Source organism: Tachyglossus aculeatus, chromosome 21 (assembly GCF_015852505.1).
Source record: "Tachyglossus aculeatus isolate mTacAcu1 chromosome 21, mTacAcu1.pri, whole genome shotgun sequence".
Classification (NCBI taxonomy): Eukaryota; Metazoa; Chordata; class Mammalia; order Monotremata; family Tachyglossidae; genus Tachyglossus; species Tachyglossus aculeatus.
The window spans coordinates 40,404,814-40,423,740 of NC_052086.1; the positions used below are offsets into that span (position 1 = coordinate 40,404,814).

General features: G+C 43.6%; 1 protein-coding gene across 2 annotated transcripts in view; it reads left to right on the forward strand.

The window, feature by feature from the left end:
• TAOK3 (TAO kinase 3) overlaps positions 1-18,927 on the forward strand; it is a 248,794-nt gene that overhangs the window by 98,439 nt on the left and 131,428 nt on the right. For both annotated transcript variants that reach the window (XM_038763111.1, XM_038763112.1), the window contains 3 exons: positions 1,368-1,457; positions 5,022-5,236; positions 17,584-17,655. In XM_038763111.1, the coding sequence (XP_038619039.1) occupies positions 5,063-5,236; positions 17,584-17,655 (246 nt within the window). In that variant the 5' untranslated portion in view covers positions 1,368-1,457; positions 5,022-5,062. The remainder of the gene's footprint in view (positions 1-1,367; positions 1,458-5,021; positions 5,237-17,583; positions 17,656-18,927) is intronic.

An 18,927-nucleotide genomic window follows, 5' to 3' on the forward strand; every position in this document is an offset into this window, starting at 1 on the left:
ATCCCCATTTTACAGAGGAGGGAACTGAGGCCCAGAGATGCCAAGTGACTCTCCCGAGGTCACACAGCAGACGTTATTTGTATTAAGTGGTGGAGCTGGGATTAGAACCCATAATAATACCAATAAGGATGGTATTTGCTGAGCGCTTACTATGTGCCGAGCACTGTTCTAAGCGCCGCGGTAGACACAAGGTGATCAGGTTGTCCCACAGTGGGCTCCCAGTCTTCATCCCCATTTTACAGAGGAGGGAACTGAGGCCCAGAGATGCCAAGTGACTCTCCCGAGGTCACACAGCAGACGTTATTTGTATTAAGTGGTGGAGCTGGGATTAGAACCCATAATAATACCAATAAGGATGGTATTTGCTGAGCGCTTACTATGTGCCGAGCACTGTTCTAAGCGCCGCGGTAGACACAAGGTGATCAGGTTGTCCCACGGGGGCTCCCAGTCTTCATCCCCATTTTACAGAGGAGGGAACTAAGGCCCAGAGATGCCAAGTGACTCTCCCGAGGTCACACAGCGGACGTTATTTTTATTAAGTGGTGGAGCTGGGATTAGAACCCATGATAATAACAGTAACGATGGCATTTGCTGAGCGCTTACTGTGCGCCGAGCACTGTTCTAAGCGCCGGGGTAGACACAAGGTGATCAGGTTGTCCCGCGGTGGGCTCCCAGTCTTCATCCCCATTTTACAGATGAGGTGACCGAGGCCCAGAGATGCCAAGTGACTCTCCCGAGGTCACACAGCGGACGTTATTTTTATTAAGTGGTGGAGCTGGGATTAGAACCCATGATAATACCAATAAGGATGGCATTTGCTGAGCGCTTACTATGTGCCAAGCTCCGTTCTAAGCGCCGGGGTAGACACAAGGTGATCAGGTTGTCCCACGGTGGGCTCCCAGTCTTCATCCCCATTTTACAGAGGAGGGAACTGAGGCCCAGAGATGCCAAGTGACTCTCCCGAGGTCACACAGCAGACGTTATTTTTATTAAGTGGTGGAGCTGGGATTAGAACCCATGATAATACCAATAAGGATGGTATTTGCTGAGCGCTTACTATGTGCCGAGCACTGTTCTAAGCGCCGGGGTAGACACAGGTTGTCCCACGGGGGGCTCCCAGTCTTCATCCCCATTTTACAGAGGAGGGAACTGAGGCCCGGAGAAGGGAAGTGACTCACCCACCCAGCTGGCAAGCGGCGGAGCCGGGATTTGAACCCGCGACCTGTGACTCCCGAGCCACGCTGCTTCTCCGCCGCCCAGGCCCGTGACCTGCTCGTTCACTCAGTCGTATTTATTGAGCGCTTACGGTCGCACCGTGCTGCCTCTCTGCCATTTCATGGGTTTTTCCCCCAATTTTCCCTCTTCAGGTGAACTGGACGCCCGGGGCCGGAGGTAGTCCGGAGCGACGAAATGGGAATCCGCTGCTAAAATGGGCACGAGGACCAGCCTTCGCTCAGGTAAACGGGGGGGATGCCCTGCTCACCTTGGCCCAGAGAAGCCGCGTGCTGTAGTAGACGGAAGCGCTTAGTCCAGCGCCCTGCACCTAGTAAGCGCCCAATAAATACGATTGAATGAATGAATGAATGTAATCTAGTAGAAAGAGCTCGGGCCTGAGTTCTGCTTTTGCCTCTGCCTCTTGTTGGCCGTGGGACCTTGGGCAAGACACTGCATTTCTCTGGGCCTCAGTTCCCTCACCTGCAAAATGGGGATTCAATAGAATAGTAATAATAATAACGATGGCATTTGTTAAGCGCTTACTATGTGCCAAGCACTGTTCTAAGCGCTGGGGAGGTTACAAGGTGATCAGGTTGTCCCACAGGGGGCTCACAGGCTTCATCCCCATTTTATAGGTGAGGGAACTGAGGCCCAGAGAAGTGAATAATAATAATAATAATAATGATGGCATTTATTAAGCGCTTACTATGTGCCAAGCACTGTTCTAAGCGCTGGGGAGGTTACAAGGTGATCAGGTTGTCCCACGGGGGGCTCACAGGCTTCATCCCCATTTAATAGGTGAGGGAACCGAGGCCCAGAGAAGTGAATAATAATAGTAATAATAATAATGATGGCATTTATTAAGCGCTTACTATGTGCCAAGCACTGTTCTAAGCTCTGGGGAGGTTACAAGGTGATGAGGTTGTCCCACAGGGGGCTCACAGGCTTCATCCCCATTTTATAGGTGAGGAAACTGAGGCCCAGAGAAGTGAATAATAATAATAATAATAATAATAATAATGGCATTTATTAAGCGCTTACTATGTGCAAAGCACTGTTCTAAGCGCTGGGGAGGTTACGAGGTGATCAGGTTGGCCCACGGGGGGCTCACAGGCTTCATCCCCATTTTGTAGGTGAGGGAACTGAAGCCCAGAGAAGTGAATAATAATAATAATAATAATAATAATGATGACATTTATTAAGCGCTTACTATGTGCCAAGCACTGTTCTAAGCGCTGGGGAGGTTACAAGGTGATCAGGTTGTCCCACGGGGGGCTCACAGGCTTCATCCCCATTTTATAGGTGAGGGAACTGAGGCCCAGAGAAGTGAATAATAATAATAATAATAATGATGGCATTTATTAAGCGCTTACTATGTGCAAAGCACTGTTCTAAGCGCTGGGGAGGTTACAAGGTGATCAGGTTGTTCCACGGGGGGCTCACAGGCTTCATCCCCATTTTATAGGTGAGGGAACTGAGGCCCAGAGAAGTGAATAATAATAATAATAATAATAATGATGGCATTTATTAGGCGCTTACTATGTGCCAAGCACTGTTCTAAGCGCTGGGGAGGTTACGAGGTGATCAGGTTGTCCCACGGGGGGCTCACAGGCTTCATCCCCATTTTATAGGTGAGGGAACCGAGGCCCAGGGAAGTGAATAATAATAATAATAATAATAATAATAATGATGATGGCATTTATTAAGCGCTTACTATGTGCCAAGCACTGTTGTAAGCACTGGGGAGGTTACAGGGTGATCAGGTTGTCCCACGGGGGGCTCACAGGCTTCATCCCCATTTTATAGGTGAGGGAACTGAGGCCCAGAGAAGTGAATAATAATAATAATAATAATAATGATGGCATTTATTAAGCGCTTACTATGTGCCAAGCACTGTTCTAAGCGCTGGGGAGGTTACGAGGTGATCAGGTTGGCCCACGGGGGGCTCACAGGCTTCATCCCCATTTTGTAGGTGAGGGAACTGAAGCCCAGAGAAGTGAATAATAATAATAATAATAATAATGATGGCATTTATTAAGCGCTTACTATGTGCCAAGCACTGTTCTAAGCGCTGGGGAGGTTACAAGGTGATCAGGTTGTCTCACGGGGGGCTCACAGTCTTCATCCCCATTTTACAGATGAGGGAACTGAGGCACAGAGAATTTAAGCGTGGCTCGGTGGAAAGAGCCCGGGCTTTGGAGTCAGAGGTCATGGGTTCGAATCCCGGCTCCACCACGTCTGCTGTGTGACCTTGGGCAAATCACCTAACTTCTCTGAGCCTCACTTACCTCATCTGTGAAATGGGGATGATGACTGTGAGCCCCACGTGGGACAACCTGATCACCTTGTATCCCCCCCCAGCACTTAGAACAGAGCTTGGCACATAGTAAGCGCTTAACAAATGCCATCATTATTATTATTATTATTATTAAGTGACTTGCCCAAAGTCACCCAGCTGACAATTGTCGGAGCCGGGATTTGAACCCACGACCTCTGACTCCAAAGCCCGGGCTCTTTCCACTGAGCCACGCTGCCTCTCACACACTCTCCCCATGTGCAGGGAACTATACCTCAGTATAGTTCAATTGTCAGCTGTGTGACTTTGGGCAAGTCACTTAATAATAATAATAATAGTAATAATAATAATAATGGCATTTGTTAAGCACTTACTATGTGCCAAGCACTGTTCTAAGCGCTGGGGGGGCTACAAGGTGATCAGGTTGTCCCCCGTGGGGCTCACAGTCATCATCCCCATTTTCCAGATGAGGTCACTGAGGCTCAGAGAAGTTAAGTGAGTTGCCCAAGGTCACACGTCCCCCTCTCCATCCCCCCCGCCTTACCTCCTTCCCTTCCCCCACAGCACCTATTTATATGTATATATGTTTGTACATATTTATTACTCTATTTATTTATTTTACTTGTACCTATCTATTCTATTTATTTTATTATTTTGTTAGTATGTTTGGTTTTGTTGTCTGTCTCCCCCTTCTAGACTGTGAGCCCACTGTCGGGCAGGGACTGTCTCTAGATGTTGCCAACTTGGACTTCCCAAGCGCTTAGTACAGTGCTCTGCACACAGTAAGCGCTCAATAAATACGATTGATTGATTGATTGATTGTTGGGTAGTGACCGTCTCTATATATAGCCAATTTGTACTTCCCAAGCGCTTAGTACAGTGCTCTGCACATAGTAAGCGCTCAATAAGTACGATTGATTGACTGATTGTTGGGTAGGGACCGTCTCTAGATGTTGCCAACTTGGACTTCCCAAGCGCTTAGTCCAGTGCTCTGCACACAGTAAGCGCTCAATAAGTACGATTGATTGTTTGTAGGGTAGGGACCGTCTCTCGATGTTGCCAACTTGGCCTTCCCAAGCGCTTAGTACAGTGCTCTGCACACAGTAAGCGCTCAATAAGTACGATTGATTGATTGATCGTTGGGTAGGGACCGTCTCTAGATGTTGCCAACTTGGACTTCCGAAGCGCTTAGTCCAGTGCTCTGCACACAGTAAGCGCTCAATAAGTACGATTGATTGATTGACTGTTGGGTAGGGACCGTCTCTAGATGTTGCCAACTTGGACTTCCCAAGCGCTTAGTCCAGTGCTCTGCACACAGTAAGCGCTCAATAAATACGATTGATTGATTGATCGTTGGGTAGGGACCGTCTCGAGATGTTGCCAACTTGGACTTCCCAAGCGCTTCGTCCAGTGCTCTGCACACAGTAAGCGCTCAATAAATACGATTGATTGATTGATTGATTGATGAGGGGAGAATTTAGCGATCCCGATGACCCGCGTCCCTTTCCAGGTGCCGACCGGCCGCCGGGAATCCCCGGGTCCGTGTGGTGAATGAGCGAGCGGGAGCGGAGAGCGGCGGCCCGCTTCCAACCCACCGCCGTCACCATGCGCAAAGGGCTGCCCACGGACCCCGACGTAGCCGACCTGTTCGCCAGAGATGATCCCGAAGAGATTTTCGTGGGCTTACGGGAAATCGGGCATGGAAGCTTCGGAGCCGTGTACTTCGTGAGTACTCGGGCAGAGTCCCGGGAAGCCGCGGGGCCGAGTGCGGGGAACCGCTCAGTCCAGTCCGGCGCTCTGCACCCAGTAAGCGCCCAATAAATACGATTGAATGAATGAGTGATGAATGAAATCTAGTAGAAAGAGCTCGGGCCTAGGAGTCGAAAGGACCTGAGTTCTAATTCTGCCTCTGCCTCTCGTTGGCTGTGGGACCTCGGGCAAGACACTGAATTTCCCTGGGCCTCAGTTCCCTCATCTGCAGAATGGGGATTCAATACTTGTTCTCCCTTCTACTTCGAATACGAGTCCCATGTCCAACCTGATGGTCTTGGATCTACCCCAGTGCTTGGAATATTGTTCGGCACATAGTAGTGACGATAATAATAGAATTATATTATATTATATTATATTATATTATATTATATTATATTATATTATATCATATCATATTATATATACTTATATTATATATTATTGTATTATATATAATTATATTATATGTGATTATATTATATTATATCATATATACTTATATACTTATATTATATATTATTGTATTATATGTAATTATATTATATATAATTATATTATATTTTATTTTATATTATATTTCCCCTGTACTTCGAATACGAGTCCCATGACCAACCTGATGATCTTGGATCTACCCCAGTGCTTGGAATATTGTTCAGCACATAGTAGTGATGATAATAATAATAGACTTATATTGTATCGTATCATATCATATTATATTCTAATAGTCTTCTAGACTGCGAGCCCATTGTTGGGTAGGGTCCATCTAGAGATCTCGTTGCCGACTTGTACTTCCCAAGTGCTTAGTACAGTGCTCTGCACCCAGTAAGCGCCCAATAAATACGATTGAATGAATGAGTTAGTGAATGAAATCTAGTAGAAAGAGCTCGGGCCTAGGAGTCGAAAGGACCTGAGTTCTAATTCTGCCTCTGCCTCTCGTTGGCTGTGGGACCTTGGGCAAGACACTGAATTTCTCTGGGCCTCAGTTCCTTTATCTGCAGAATGGGGATTCAATACCTGCTCTCCCTTCTACTTCGAATACGAGTCCCATGTCCAACCTGATGATCTTGGATCTACCCCAGTGCTTGGAATATTGTTCGGCACATAGTAGTAACGATAATAATAGAATCATATTATATTATTGTATTATATTATATCATATCATATCATATCATATTATATCATATTATATTATATTATATTATATTATTACATTATATTATAATATATACTAACATCATATATTATTGTATTGTGTGTCATTATATTACATATAATTATATTATATTATATTATATATACTTATATTATATATTATTGTATTATATGATTATGTTATATATAATTATTTTATATTATATTATATTATTATATTATATTATATTTTATATTATATTTCCCCTCTACTTCGAATACAAGTCCCATGTCCAACCTGATGATCTTGGATCTACCCCAGTGCTTGGAATATTGTTCAGCACATAGTAGTGATGATAATAATAGACTTATATTGTATCGTATCATATCATATTATATTCTAATAGTCTTCTAGACTGCCAGCCCATTGTTGGGTAGGGACCATCTCTATATCGTTGCCGACTTGTACTTCCCAAGCGCTTAGTACAGTGCTCTGCACACAGTAAGCGCTCAATAAATACGATTGAATGAATGAATGAATGAATGAATGAAATCTAGTAGAAAGAGCTCGGGCCTAGGAGTCAAAAGGACCTGAGTTCTAATTCTGCCTCTGCCTCTTGTTGGCTGTGGGACCTTTGGCAAGACACTGAATTTCCCTGGGCCTCAGTTCCCTCATCTGCGGAATGGGGATTCAATACTTGTTCTCCCTTCTACTTTGAATACGAGTCCCATGTCCAACCTGATGGTCTTGGATCTACCCCAGTGCTTGGAATATTGTTCGGCACATAGTAGTGACGATAATAATAGAATCATATTATATTATTATATCATATCATATCATATCATATATCATATCATATATTATATTATATTATATTATATTATATTGTATTGTTATATCATATTATATTATATATACTAATATCATATATTATTGTATTGTGTATAATTATATTATATATAATCATATTATATTATATCATATATACTTCTATTACATATTATTGTATTATATATAATTATGTTATATATAATTATATTATATTATATTATATTATATTATATTATATTATATTATATTATCTTTTATATTGTATTTCCCCTCTCCTTCGAATACGAGTCCCATGTCCAACCTGATGATCTTGGACCTACCCCAGTGCTTGGAATATTGTTCAGCACGTAGTAGTGATGATAATAATAGACTTATATTGTATTGTATCATATCATATTATATTCTAATAGTCTTCTAGACTGCCAGCCCATTGTTGGGTAGGGACCGTCTCTATATCGTTGCTGACTTGTACTTCCCAAGCGCTCAGTCCAGCGCTCTGCACACAGTAAGCGCCCAATAAATACGATTGAATGAATGAATGAGTGAATGAAATCTAGTAGAAAGAGCTCGGGCCGAGGAGTCGAAAGGACCTGAGTTCTAATTCTGCCTCTGCCTCTTGTTGGCTGTGTGACCTTGGGCAAGACACTGAATTTCTCTGGGCCTCAGGTCCCTCATCTGCAAAATGGGGATTCAATACCTGTTCTCCCTTCTACTTCGAATACGAGTCCCGTGTCCAACCTGATGGTGTTGGATCTATCCCAGTGCTTGGAATATTGTTCGGCACATAGTAGTGACGATAATAATAGAATTATATTATTATATTATATTATATTATATCATATCATATCATATCATATCATATCATATCATATTATATATACTTATATTATATATTATTGTATTATATATAATTATATTATATGTGATTATATTATATTATATCATATATACTTATATACTTATATTATATATTATTGTATTATATGTAATTATATTATATATAATTATATTATATTTTATTTTATATTATATTTCCCCTGTACTTCGAATACGAGTCCCATGACCAACCTGATGATCTTGGATCTACCCCAGTGCTTGGAATATTGTTCAGCACATAGTAGTGATGATAATAATAGACTTATATTGTATCGTATCATATCATATTATATTCTAATAGTCTTCTAGACTGCGAGCCCATTGTTGGGTAGGGACCATCTAGAGATCTCGTTGCCGACTTGTACTTCCCAAGCGCTTAGTCCAGCGCTCTGCACACAGTAAGCGCCCAATAAATACGATTGAATGAATGAGTTAGTGAATGAAATCTAGTAGAAAGAGCTCGGGCCTAGGAGTCGAAAGGACCTGAGTTCTAATTCTGCCTCTGCCTCTTGTTGGCTGTGGGACCTTGGGCAAGACACTGAATTTCTCTGGGCCTCAGTTCCCTCATCTGTAAAATGGGGATTCAATACCTGTTCTCCCTTCTACCTCGAATACGAGTCCCGTGTCCAACCTGATGGTGTTGGATCTATCCCAGTGCTTGGAATATTGTTCGGCACATAGTAGTGATGATAATAATAGACTTCTATTATATTATATATTATATTATATTATATTATAATCATATATTGTAATATATTATGTTATAATATATTATGTTATAATATCATATATTATATTATTATATTATATTATTATATTATATTTCCCTTCTACTTTGAATACAAGTCCCATGTCCAACCTGATGACCTTGGATCTACCCCAGTGCTTGGAATATTGTTCAGCACATAGTAGTGATGATAATAATAGACTTCTATTATATTATATTTTATTACCCTTCTACTTCAAATACGAGTCCCATGTCCACCCTGATGATCTTGGATCTACCCCAGTGCTTGGAATATTGTTCAGCACATAGTAGTGATTATAATAATAGACTTCTATTATATTATATCATATATTTCTCTTCTACTTCGAATACGAGTCCCATGTCCAACCTGATGATCTTGGATCTACCCCAGTGCTTGGAATATTGTTCAGCACATAGTAGTGATGATAATAAAAGACTTCTATTCTATTCTATTATATTATATTTCCCTTCTACTTCGAATACGAGTCCCATGTCCAACCTGATTATCTTGGATCTACCCCAGTGCTTGGAATATTGTTCAGCACATAGTAGTGATGATAATAATAGACTTCTATTATATTATATTATATTTTATTACCCTTCTACTTCAAATACAAGTCCCATGTCCAATCTGATGATCTTGGATCTACCCCAGTGCTTGGAATATTGTTCAACACATACTAGTGATGATAATAATAGACTTCTATTATATTCTATTTTATTTCCCTTCTGCTTCAAATACGAGTCCCATGTCCAACCTGATGATCTTGGATCTACCCCAGTGCTTGGAATATTGTTCAGCACAGAGTAGTGATGATAATAATAGACTTCTGTTTTATATTATATTATTACATTATATATTATATTATATATTATTATATTATATTATATTTTAATAGTCTTCTAGACTGCGAGCCCATTGTTGGGTAGGGACCATCTCTATAGCGTTGCCGACTTGTACTTTCCAAGCGCTTAGTACAGTGCTCTGCACACAGTAAGCGCCCAATAAATACGATTGAATGAATGAGTCAATGAAATCTAGTAGAAAGAGCTCGGGCCTAGGAGTTGAAAGGACCTGAGCTCTGATTTTGCCTCTGCCTCTTGTTGGCTGTGGGACCTTGGGCAAGACACTGAATTTCTCTGGGCCTCAGTTCCCTCATCTGCAAAATGGGGATTCAATACCTGTTCTCCCTTCTACTTCGAATATGAGTCCCATGTCCAACCTGATGATCTTGGATCTATCCCAGTGCTTGGAATATTGTTCAGCACATAGTAGTGATGATAATAATAGACTTATTATATTATATTATATTATATTTCCCTTCTACTTCGAATACGAGTCCCATGTCCAACCTGATTATCTTGGATCTACCCCAGTGCTTAGAATATTGTTCAGCACATAGTAGTGATTATAATAATAGACTTCTATTATATTATATCATATTATATTTCTCTTCTACTTCGAATACGAGTCCCATGTCCAACCTGATGATCTTGGATCTACCCCAGCGCTTGGAATATTGTTCAGCACATAGTAGTGACGATAATAATAGACTTCTATTCTAGTATATTATATTACCCTTCTACTCGAATACGAGTCCCATATCCAACCTGATTATCTTGGATCTGCCTCAGTGCTTGGAATATTGTTCAGCACATAGTAGTGATGATAATAATAGACTTCTATTATATTATATCATATTATATCATATCATATATTATATTATATTATTATATTATATTATTATATTATATTATATATTATTATATTACCCTTCTAATTCGAATATGAGTCCCATGTCCAACCTGATGATCTTGGATCTACCCCAGTGCTTGGAATATTGTTCAGCACATAGTAGTGATGATGATAATAGACTTCTATTCTAGTATATTATATTACCCTTCTACTCGAATACGAGTCCCATATCCAACCTGATGATCTTGGATCTACCCCAGTGCTTGGAATATTGTTCAGCACATAGTAGTGATGATAATAATAGAATTATATTATATTATATTGTATTGTATTATATTATATTATATTATATATTATATTACCCTTCTAATTCGAGTACGAGTCCCATGTTCAACCTGATGATCTTGGATCTACCCCAGTGCTTGGAATATTGTTCAGCACATAGTAGTGATGATAATAATAGAATTATATTATATTATATTATATATTATATTGCCCTTCTAATTCGAGTACGAGTCCCATGTCCTGCCTGATAATCTTGGATCTACCCCAGTGCTTGGAATATTGTTCAGCACATAGTAGTGATGATAATAATAGAATTATATTATATTATATTATATTATAATAGTCCTCTAGACTGTGAGCCTGTTGTTGGGTAGGGACTGTCTCTATATCGTTGCCAACTTGTACTTCCAAGTGCTTAGTACAGTGCTCTGCACACAGTAAGCACTCAATAAATACGATTGAATGAATGAATGAATGAATAGTGGGAAACAGTGTGGCGTAGTGGTTAGACCCCAGTCCTGGGATGCCAAAGGTCCTAATCCCAGCTCCGCCACTCTCAATCGTATTTATTGAGCGCTTACTGTGTGCGGGGCACTGGACTAAGCGCTTGGAAAGTCCAATTCGACAACCAGTAGAGACAATCCCTGCCCAACAACAGGCTCACAGTCTGGAAGACAGGCTCACTTAAGGGCTGTGTGGCCTCGGGCGAGTCACTTCACTTCTCTGGGCCTCAGTTCCCGCATCTGGAAAATGGGGATTGGGAGAGCGAGCCCCGTTTGGGACAGGGACTGTGTCCGACCTGATTCAAGCGCTTAGTACAGTGCCCTGCACACAGTAAACACGATTGAATGAATGATTTGCTGGCATCACCCCAGGGCTTGGCACATAATAAATGCTTAACAAATACCCTAATTGTTAGTATTATTATTATTAAGTGCTTAATAAGTACCACAATTATTATTGTTATCAATGCTATTGACCGAATACCATCAGTGGAATTTAGTGAGCACTTATTTTGATCATTCATTCATTCAGTCATATTTGTTGAGCGCTTACTGTGTGCAGAGCACTGTACTAAGCGCTTGGGAAGTCCCAGTGAGCAACATATGGAGACGGTCCCTGTCCAACAGCGGGCTCACAGTCTAGAAGGGGGAGATGGACAACAAAACAAAACATGTACTTCCCAAGCGCTTAGTCCAGTACTCTGCACACAGTAAGCGCTCAATAAATATGACTGACTGAATGAATGTTGGGTAGGGACCATCTCTATCTGTTGCCAACTTGGATTTCCCAAGCGCTTAGTACAGTGCTCCGCACACAGTAAGCGCTCAATAAATGTGATTGAATGAATGAATGTTGGGTAGAGACCGTCTCTAGATGTTGCCATCTTATACTTCCTAAGCGCTTAGTCCAGTGCTCTGCACACAGTAAGCGCTCAATAAATATGATTGAATGAATGAATGAGTAAATTTTGGTTGATGACGATGATGGTGATAATGGTGTTTGTTAAGCACTTACTAAACACCGGGCACTGTACTAAGCGCTGGGGTGGATACAAGCAGATTGGGATGGACACAGTCCCCGTCCCGCGTGGGTGTCACAGTGACAATCCCCATTTTCCAGATGAAGGAACTGAGGCCCAGGGAAGTAAAGTGACTCGCCCAAGGTCACACAGCAGACGAGTAGTGGTGTGGACATGAGTGCCTTGGGGCTGAGGGAGGGGTGAATAATATGTGCAAATCCAGGTTTGAGAAGCAGCGGGGCTCAGTGGAAAGAGCCCGGGTTTGGGAGTCAGAGGTCATGGGTTCAAATCCCGGCTCTGCCACTTGTCAGCTGGGTGACTTTGGGCAAGTCACTTCACTTCTCTGGGCCTCAGTTCCCTCATCTGGAAAATGGGGATGAAGACCGTGAGCCCCATGTGGGACAACCTGATCACCTCGTATCGCCCCCCTCCACCCCAGCGCTTAGAACAGTGCTTGGCACATAGAAAGAGCCCGGGCTTTGGAGTCAGAGGTCATGGGTTCAAATCCCGGCTCCGCCAATTGTTAGCTGTGTGACTTTGGGCAAGTCACTTCACTTCTCTGGGCCTCAGTTACCTCATCTGGAAAATGGGGATGAAGACTGTGAGCCCCCCGGGGGACAACCTGATCGCCTTGTATCCCCCCAGCGCTTAGAACAGTGCTTTGCACATAGTAAGCGCTTAACAAATGCCATCATTATTATTAACAAATGCCATCATTATTATCATCATTATCAGATAGAGCACCGGCCTGGGAGTCAGATGGTCATGGGTTCTAATCCCGGCTCCGCCACTTATCTGCTGTGTGACCTTGGTCGAGTCACTTTAATTCTCTGGGCCTCAGTTCCCTCATCTGTCACATGGGGATGGAGACTGGGAGCCCCACGGGGAACAGGAACTGTGTCCAACCCGATTTGCTTGGCTCCACCCCAGCGCTTAGTACAGTGTCCGGCACGTTGTAAGCACCTAACAAATGCCCTTATTATCATTATTGTTATGGAGAGGGATAGGCGGGGTTTAGCGAAGTCGTGAAGTTTGATTCGAGGGGATTTGGTGACAGACTGAATATGTGGGTTGAAGATGAGAGATGAGTGGAAGACAACCACAAGGTAATGGGCTTGTGATCCACGGGGGATGGTGGTACTGTCTACAGTGATGGAAAAATCAGAGGAAGGACAGAGTTCGGGTGGGAGGGTGAGGAGTTCATTCATTCATCCATTCATTCGTCTTTATTGAGCGCTTACTGGGTGAGTTCTTCGCAGTCTAAAGGGGAAGGGAAACCGGTTTTTTATCCCCATTTTACACAGGCGCAAACTGAGGCACAGAGAAGGTAAGTGACTCCCCCAAGGTCACGCAGCCAGCAAGTTGCAGAGCCAGAATTGGATATGATGATGATGATGATGGCATTTGTTAAGCGCTTACTATGTGCAAAGCACCGTTCTATGCGCTGGGGAGGATACACGGCGACCAGGTTGTCCCATGTGGGGCTCACGGTCTTCATCCCCATTTTACAGATGAGGGAACTGAGGCACAGGGAAGTGAAGTGACTTGCCCAAAGTCACCCAGCCGACAATTGGCAGAGCCGGGATTTGAACTCATGACCTATGACTCCCAAGGCCATGCTCTTTCCATTGAGCCACGCTGCTTCTCATGCGGAAGCTGGATATGGTGCCAGCTTGTGCTTCCCAAGCGCTTAGTCCAGTGCTCTGCACACAGTAAGCGCTCAATAAATACGATTGAATGAATGAATGAATGAATGAATGAACCAACATCCTGTGACTCCTCAGTCACCCCGTTTCCACTAGGACCCGCGACTTCCCTTCTCTGTCGCCGTTCCCCCCGGGAAAGAATCTTTCAGTTTCCTCTTCCATCATAAATGGTCCCGAGGGCTTGGCAACTCCCAACAATAAAGAGAGAGACAGAGAGACAGAGAAAGAGAGAGAAAATGTGGGTGTGAGTGTTTGTGGTTGTGTGGCATTGTATCCAGGGCAGAGAGGTATCTTCTAGACTGTGACCCCCTTCTAATAATAACAATAATAATAGTAAAAATAATAATAATGTCATTTATTAAGCATTACTATGTGCCAAGCACCGTTCTAAGCGCTGGGGAGGTTACGAGGTGATCAGGTTGCCCCCGGAGGGCTCACAGTCTTCATCCCCATTTGACAGATGAGGGAACTGAGGCCCAGAGAAGTGAAGTGACCCACCCTAAGTCACACAGCTGACAAGTGGCAGAGGTGGGATAATAATAATAATAATAATGTTGGCATTTGTTAAGCGCTTACTATATGTAAAGCACTGTTCTAAGCGCTGGGGGGGATACAAAGTGACCAGGTTGTCCCACGTGGGGCTCACAGTCTTAATCCCCATTTTCCAGATGAGGGAACTGAGGCTCAGAGAAGTGAAGTGACTTGCCCAAGGTCACGCAGCAGACAGGTGGCAGAGCCGGGATACGAACCCATGACCTCTGACTCCCAAGCCCGGCCTCTTTCCACTGAGCCACGCTGCTTCTCGGCTTTTAATAAGGCCTTGAAGTGGGGGAGAGTCAATGTCTGTGGGATATAATAGTAATAATAATAATTTTGGTATTCGTTAAGCGCTTACTATGTGCCAAGCACTGTTCTAAGCACTGGGGTACATACAAGGTGATCAGGTTGGCCCACATGGGGCTCCCAGTCTTCATCCCCATTTTCCAGATGTGGTCACTGAGGCCCAGAGAAGTGAAGTGACTTGCCCCAAGTCATACAGCTGACGAGTGGCAGAGGTGGGATTTGAACCCATGACCTCTGACTCCCAAGTCTGGGCTTTTCCCACTGAGCCACGCTGCTTCTCGGCTTTTAATAAGGCTTTGAAGCGGGGGAGAGTCAATGTTTGTGAGATATAGTAGTAATAATAATAATGTTGGTATTTTTTAATCAATCAATCAATCAATCGTATTTATTGAGCACTTACTGTGTGCACAGCACTGTACTAAGCGCTTGGGAAGTACAAGTTGGCAACATATAGAGACGGTCCCTACCCAACAGTGGGCTCACAGTCTAAAAGTTAAGCGCTTACCCTTCATTCATTCATTCAATCGTATTTATTGAGCGCTTACTGTTTGCAGAGCACTGTACTAAGCGCTTGGGAAGTAAAAGTTGGCAACACATAGAGACGGTCCCTACCCAACAGTGGGCTCACAGTCTAGAAGTTAAGCGCTTACCATTCATTCATTCATTCATTCAATCGTATTTATTGAGCGCTTACTGTGTGCAGAGCACTGGACTAAGCGCTTGGGAAGTACAAGTCGACAACATCTAGAGACGGTCCCTACCCAACAGTGGGCTCACAGTCTAGAAGTTAAGCTCTTACTATTCATTCATTCATTCATTCATTCATTCGTATTTATTGAGTGCTTACTGTTTGTAGAGCACCGTACTAAGCGCTTGGGAAGTCCAAGTCGACAACATCTAGAGACGGTCCCTACCCAACAGCGGGCTCCCAGTCTAGAAGGGGGAGACAGGGAACAAAACAAAACATGTGGACAGGGGTCAAGTCACCAGAATAAATAAAAGCTATCACTATGTGCCAAGCACTGTTCTAAGCACTGGGGGAAATACAAGGTAATCGGGTTGTCCCACATGGGGCTCCCAGTCTTCATCCCCATTTTCCAGACGAGGGAACTGAGGCCCAGAGAAGTGAAGTGACTCGCCCAAAGTCACCCAGCTGACAAGTGGCAGAGCCGGGATTTGAACCCATGACCTCTGACTCCAAAGCCCGGGCTCTTTCCACCGAGCCACGCTGCTTCTCTAGACTGTGAGCCCACTGTTGGGTAGGGACCGCCTCTACATGTTGCCGACTTGGACTCTCCAAGCGCTTAGTCCAGTGCTCTGCACACAGCAAGCGCTCAGTAAATACGATTGATGATGATGATGACCGCCTCATCAGTGCAGAGCACTGTACTGAGCGCTTGGGAAGTCCAAGTTGGCAACATCTAGAGACGGTCCCTACCCAACAGTGGGCTCACAGTCTAAAAGACGTTTAAGTCTTTTAAGACGTTTAAGTCTAGAAGACGATTAATCAATCAATCAATCGTTATTTATTGAGCGCTTACTGTGTGCAGAGCACTGTACTAAGCGCTTGGGAAGTACAAGTTGACAACATATAGAGACGGTCCCTACCCAACAGTGGGCTCACAGTCTAGAAGACGTTTAAGTCTTTTAAGGCGTTTAAGTCCAGAAGACGATTAAGACGTTTTACCCCGCGCGGGTCGGGGACTGTGTCCACCGTGATTCGTTTGGATCTACCCCGGTGCCCGGCATTCATTCATTCATTCAATCGTATTTATTGAGCGCTTACTGTGTGCAGAGCACTGGACTAAGCGCTCGGGAAGTCCAAGTTGGCAACATCTAGAGACAATCCCTACCCAACAGCGGGCTCACAGTCGAAAAGGGGGAGACGGAGAACAAAACAAAGCATATACTTCGATCGTTAGTCCCATGTGGCACCTGATGATCATTTGTCTATCCCAGCGTTTTGTACAGTGCTGGGCACAGAGTAAACCGGGCGAGTTGCTGGACGTTTAAGACTATGGGACGTAAGATATGCTCAATAAAATCTACCGATTAATCGATGGGTTTAAAACAAAAACACCGGACACAGAGAAGCAGCGTGGCTTAGTGGAAAGAGCCTGGGCTCGGGAGTCAGAGGTTGTGGGTTCATTCGTTCACTCCTTCAATCGTATTTATTGAGCGCTTACTGTGTGCAGAGCGCTGTACTAAGCGCTTGGAAGTCCAAGTTGGCAACATATAGAGACGGTCCCTACCCGACAACGGGCTCACAGTCTAGAAGGGGGGGGGGCAGACAACAAAACAAAGCATGTGGACAGGTGTTAAGTCATCAGAGTAAATAGAAATAAAGCTAGATGCGCATCATTAAGAAAATAAATAGGATTGTAAATATGTAGAAGTAAAATAGAGTAATAATATAATAATAATAGGGCTCTGATCCCGGCTCTGCCACTCATCAGCTGTGTGACTTTGGGCAAGTCAAACGAAGTGCTTAACAAATACAATTGTTTTTATTGATGGTATGGATTGAGCGCTCACTCTGTGCAGAACACTGTACTAAGCGCTTGTAGACGCGTTCCCTGCCCGCGACGAGCTTACAGTCTAGAGGGGGAGACGTGTGTCACCAACAGCGTACAATGCGTCTGCCTCGAATAATTTTTGTTTTTCTCTCGTGTCCCACCCAGGCCACCAACTCCCACACCAGCGAGGTGGTGGCCATTAAGAAAATGTCTTACGGCGGAAAGCAGACGAACGAGGTAGGAGCCAAGCGATTCTCTAGAGGGGAAATGGAAATCTTGGAATAAGTCAAAAGCCTCCTATCCGTCCAGTCTAGTTCTGTATATTTGGAACGACCAAAGATGCGGCAAGAAGGTTCCAGCCAGTATTTCTCGATCTTACTTTTGCACGTCTGAAGGAGAAGAACAAGGCGTGTTCTCCCACGGGCCGCCAATTCGCTTAGTGTCTCTTCTCGAAATCCAGAGGAAAGGACTTGTCAGTCTGTCCCTTTCATGGAAATTTTAGAATCCTGAAGTGCCTTTGGCTTGGAAACAAAAATCCTCCAAATGATAATAATAATAATAATAATAATAATAATAATAATAATAATAATAACAATAATAATAATAATAATGGCATTTATCAAGCGCTTACTATGTGCCAGGCACTGTTCTAAGCACCGGGCAGGAAACAAGGTGATCAGGTTGTCCCACTGGGAGGCTCACAGCCTTAATCCCCTTTTTCCAGATGAGGTAACTGAGGCCCAGAGAAGTGCCCCAAGTCACTCAGCTGACAGTTGGCAGAGCCGGGATTTGAACCCATGACCTCTGACTCGAAAGCCCGGGCACTTTCCACTGAGCCATGCTCTTCTCTGTTATCTATAAAACGGGGATCGAGACAGCGAGCCCCACATGGGACAGGGACCGTGTCCGATACGATTTACTCACACCCTTCCCAGCGCTTAGTACAGTGCCTGGCACATAGTAAGCGCTTAACAAATACCATAATTATTATAATTATTATTCTTAGGAAAACAGGAAAGAAAAACCTCCTCTTAGTTCAGTCTAGCTCTGTATACTTTGAACGAACAAAGGTATGTTTCGAACATTCAGAGAAGCAGCGTGAATTAGTGGAAAGAGCCCAGGCTTGGGACTCAGAGGTCATGGGTTCAAATCCTGGCTCTGCCACTTGTCAGCTGGGTGACTTTGGGCAAGCCACTTCACTTCTCTGAGCCTTGGTTACCTCATCTGTAAAATGGGGATTAAGACTGTGAGCCCCTCACGGGACAACCTGATAATCTTGTAACTACCCCAGCGCTTAGAACTTAACATAGTAAGCACTTAACAAACACCATAATTAATAGTAGTAATAGTAGTAGTAGTATTTTACGTCAGAAAACAGAGACCTCCTCTTAGTTCAGTCTAGTCCTATATACTTTGAACGACCAAAGGTACGATAAGAACCTTCCAGATAGTATTTATTATCATCCCAAAGAAAACCTACCCCAGCACTTAGAACTTAACATAGTAAGC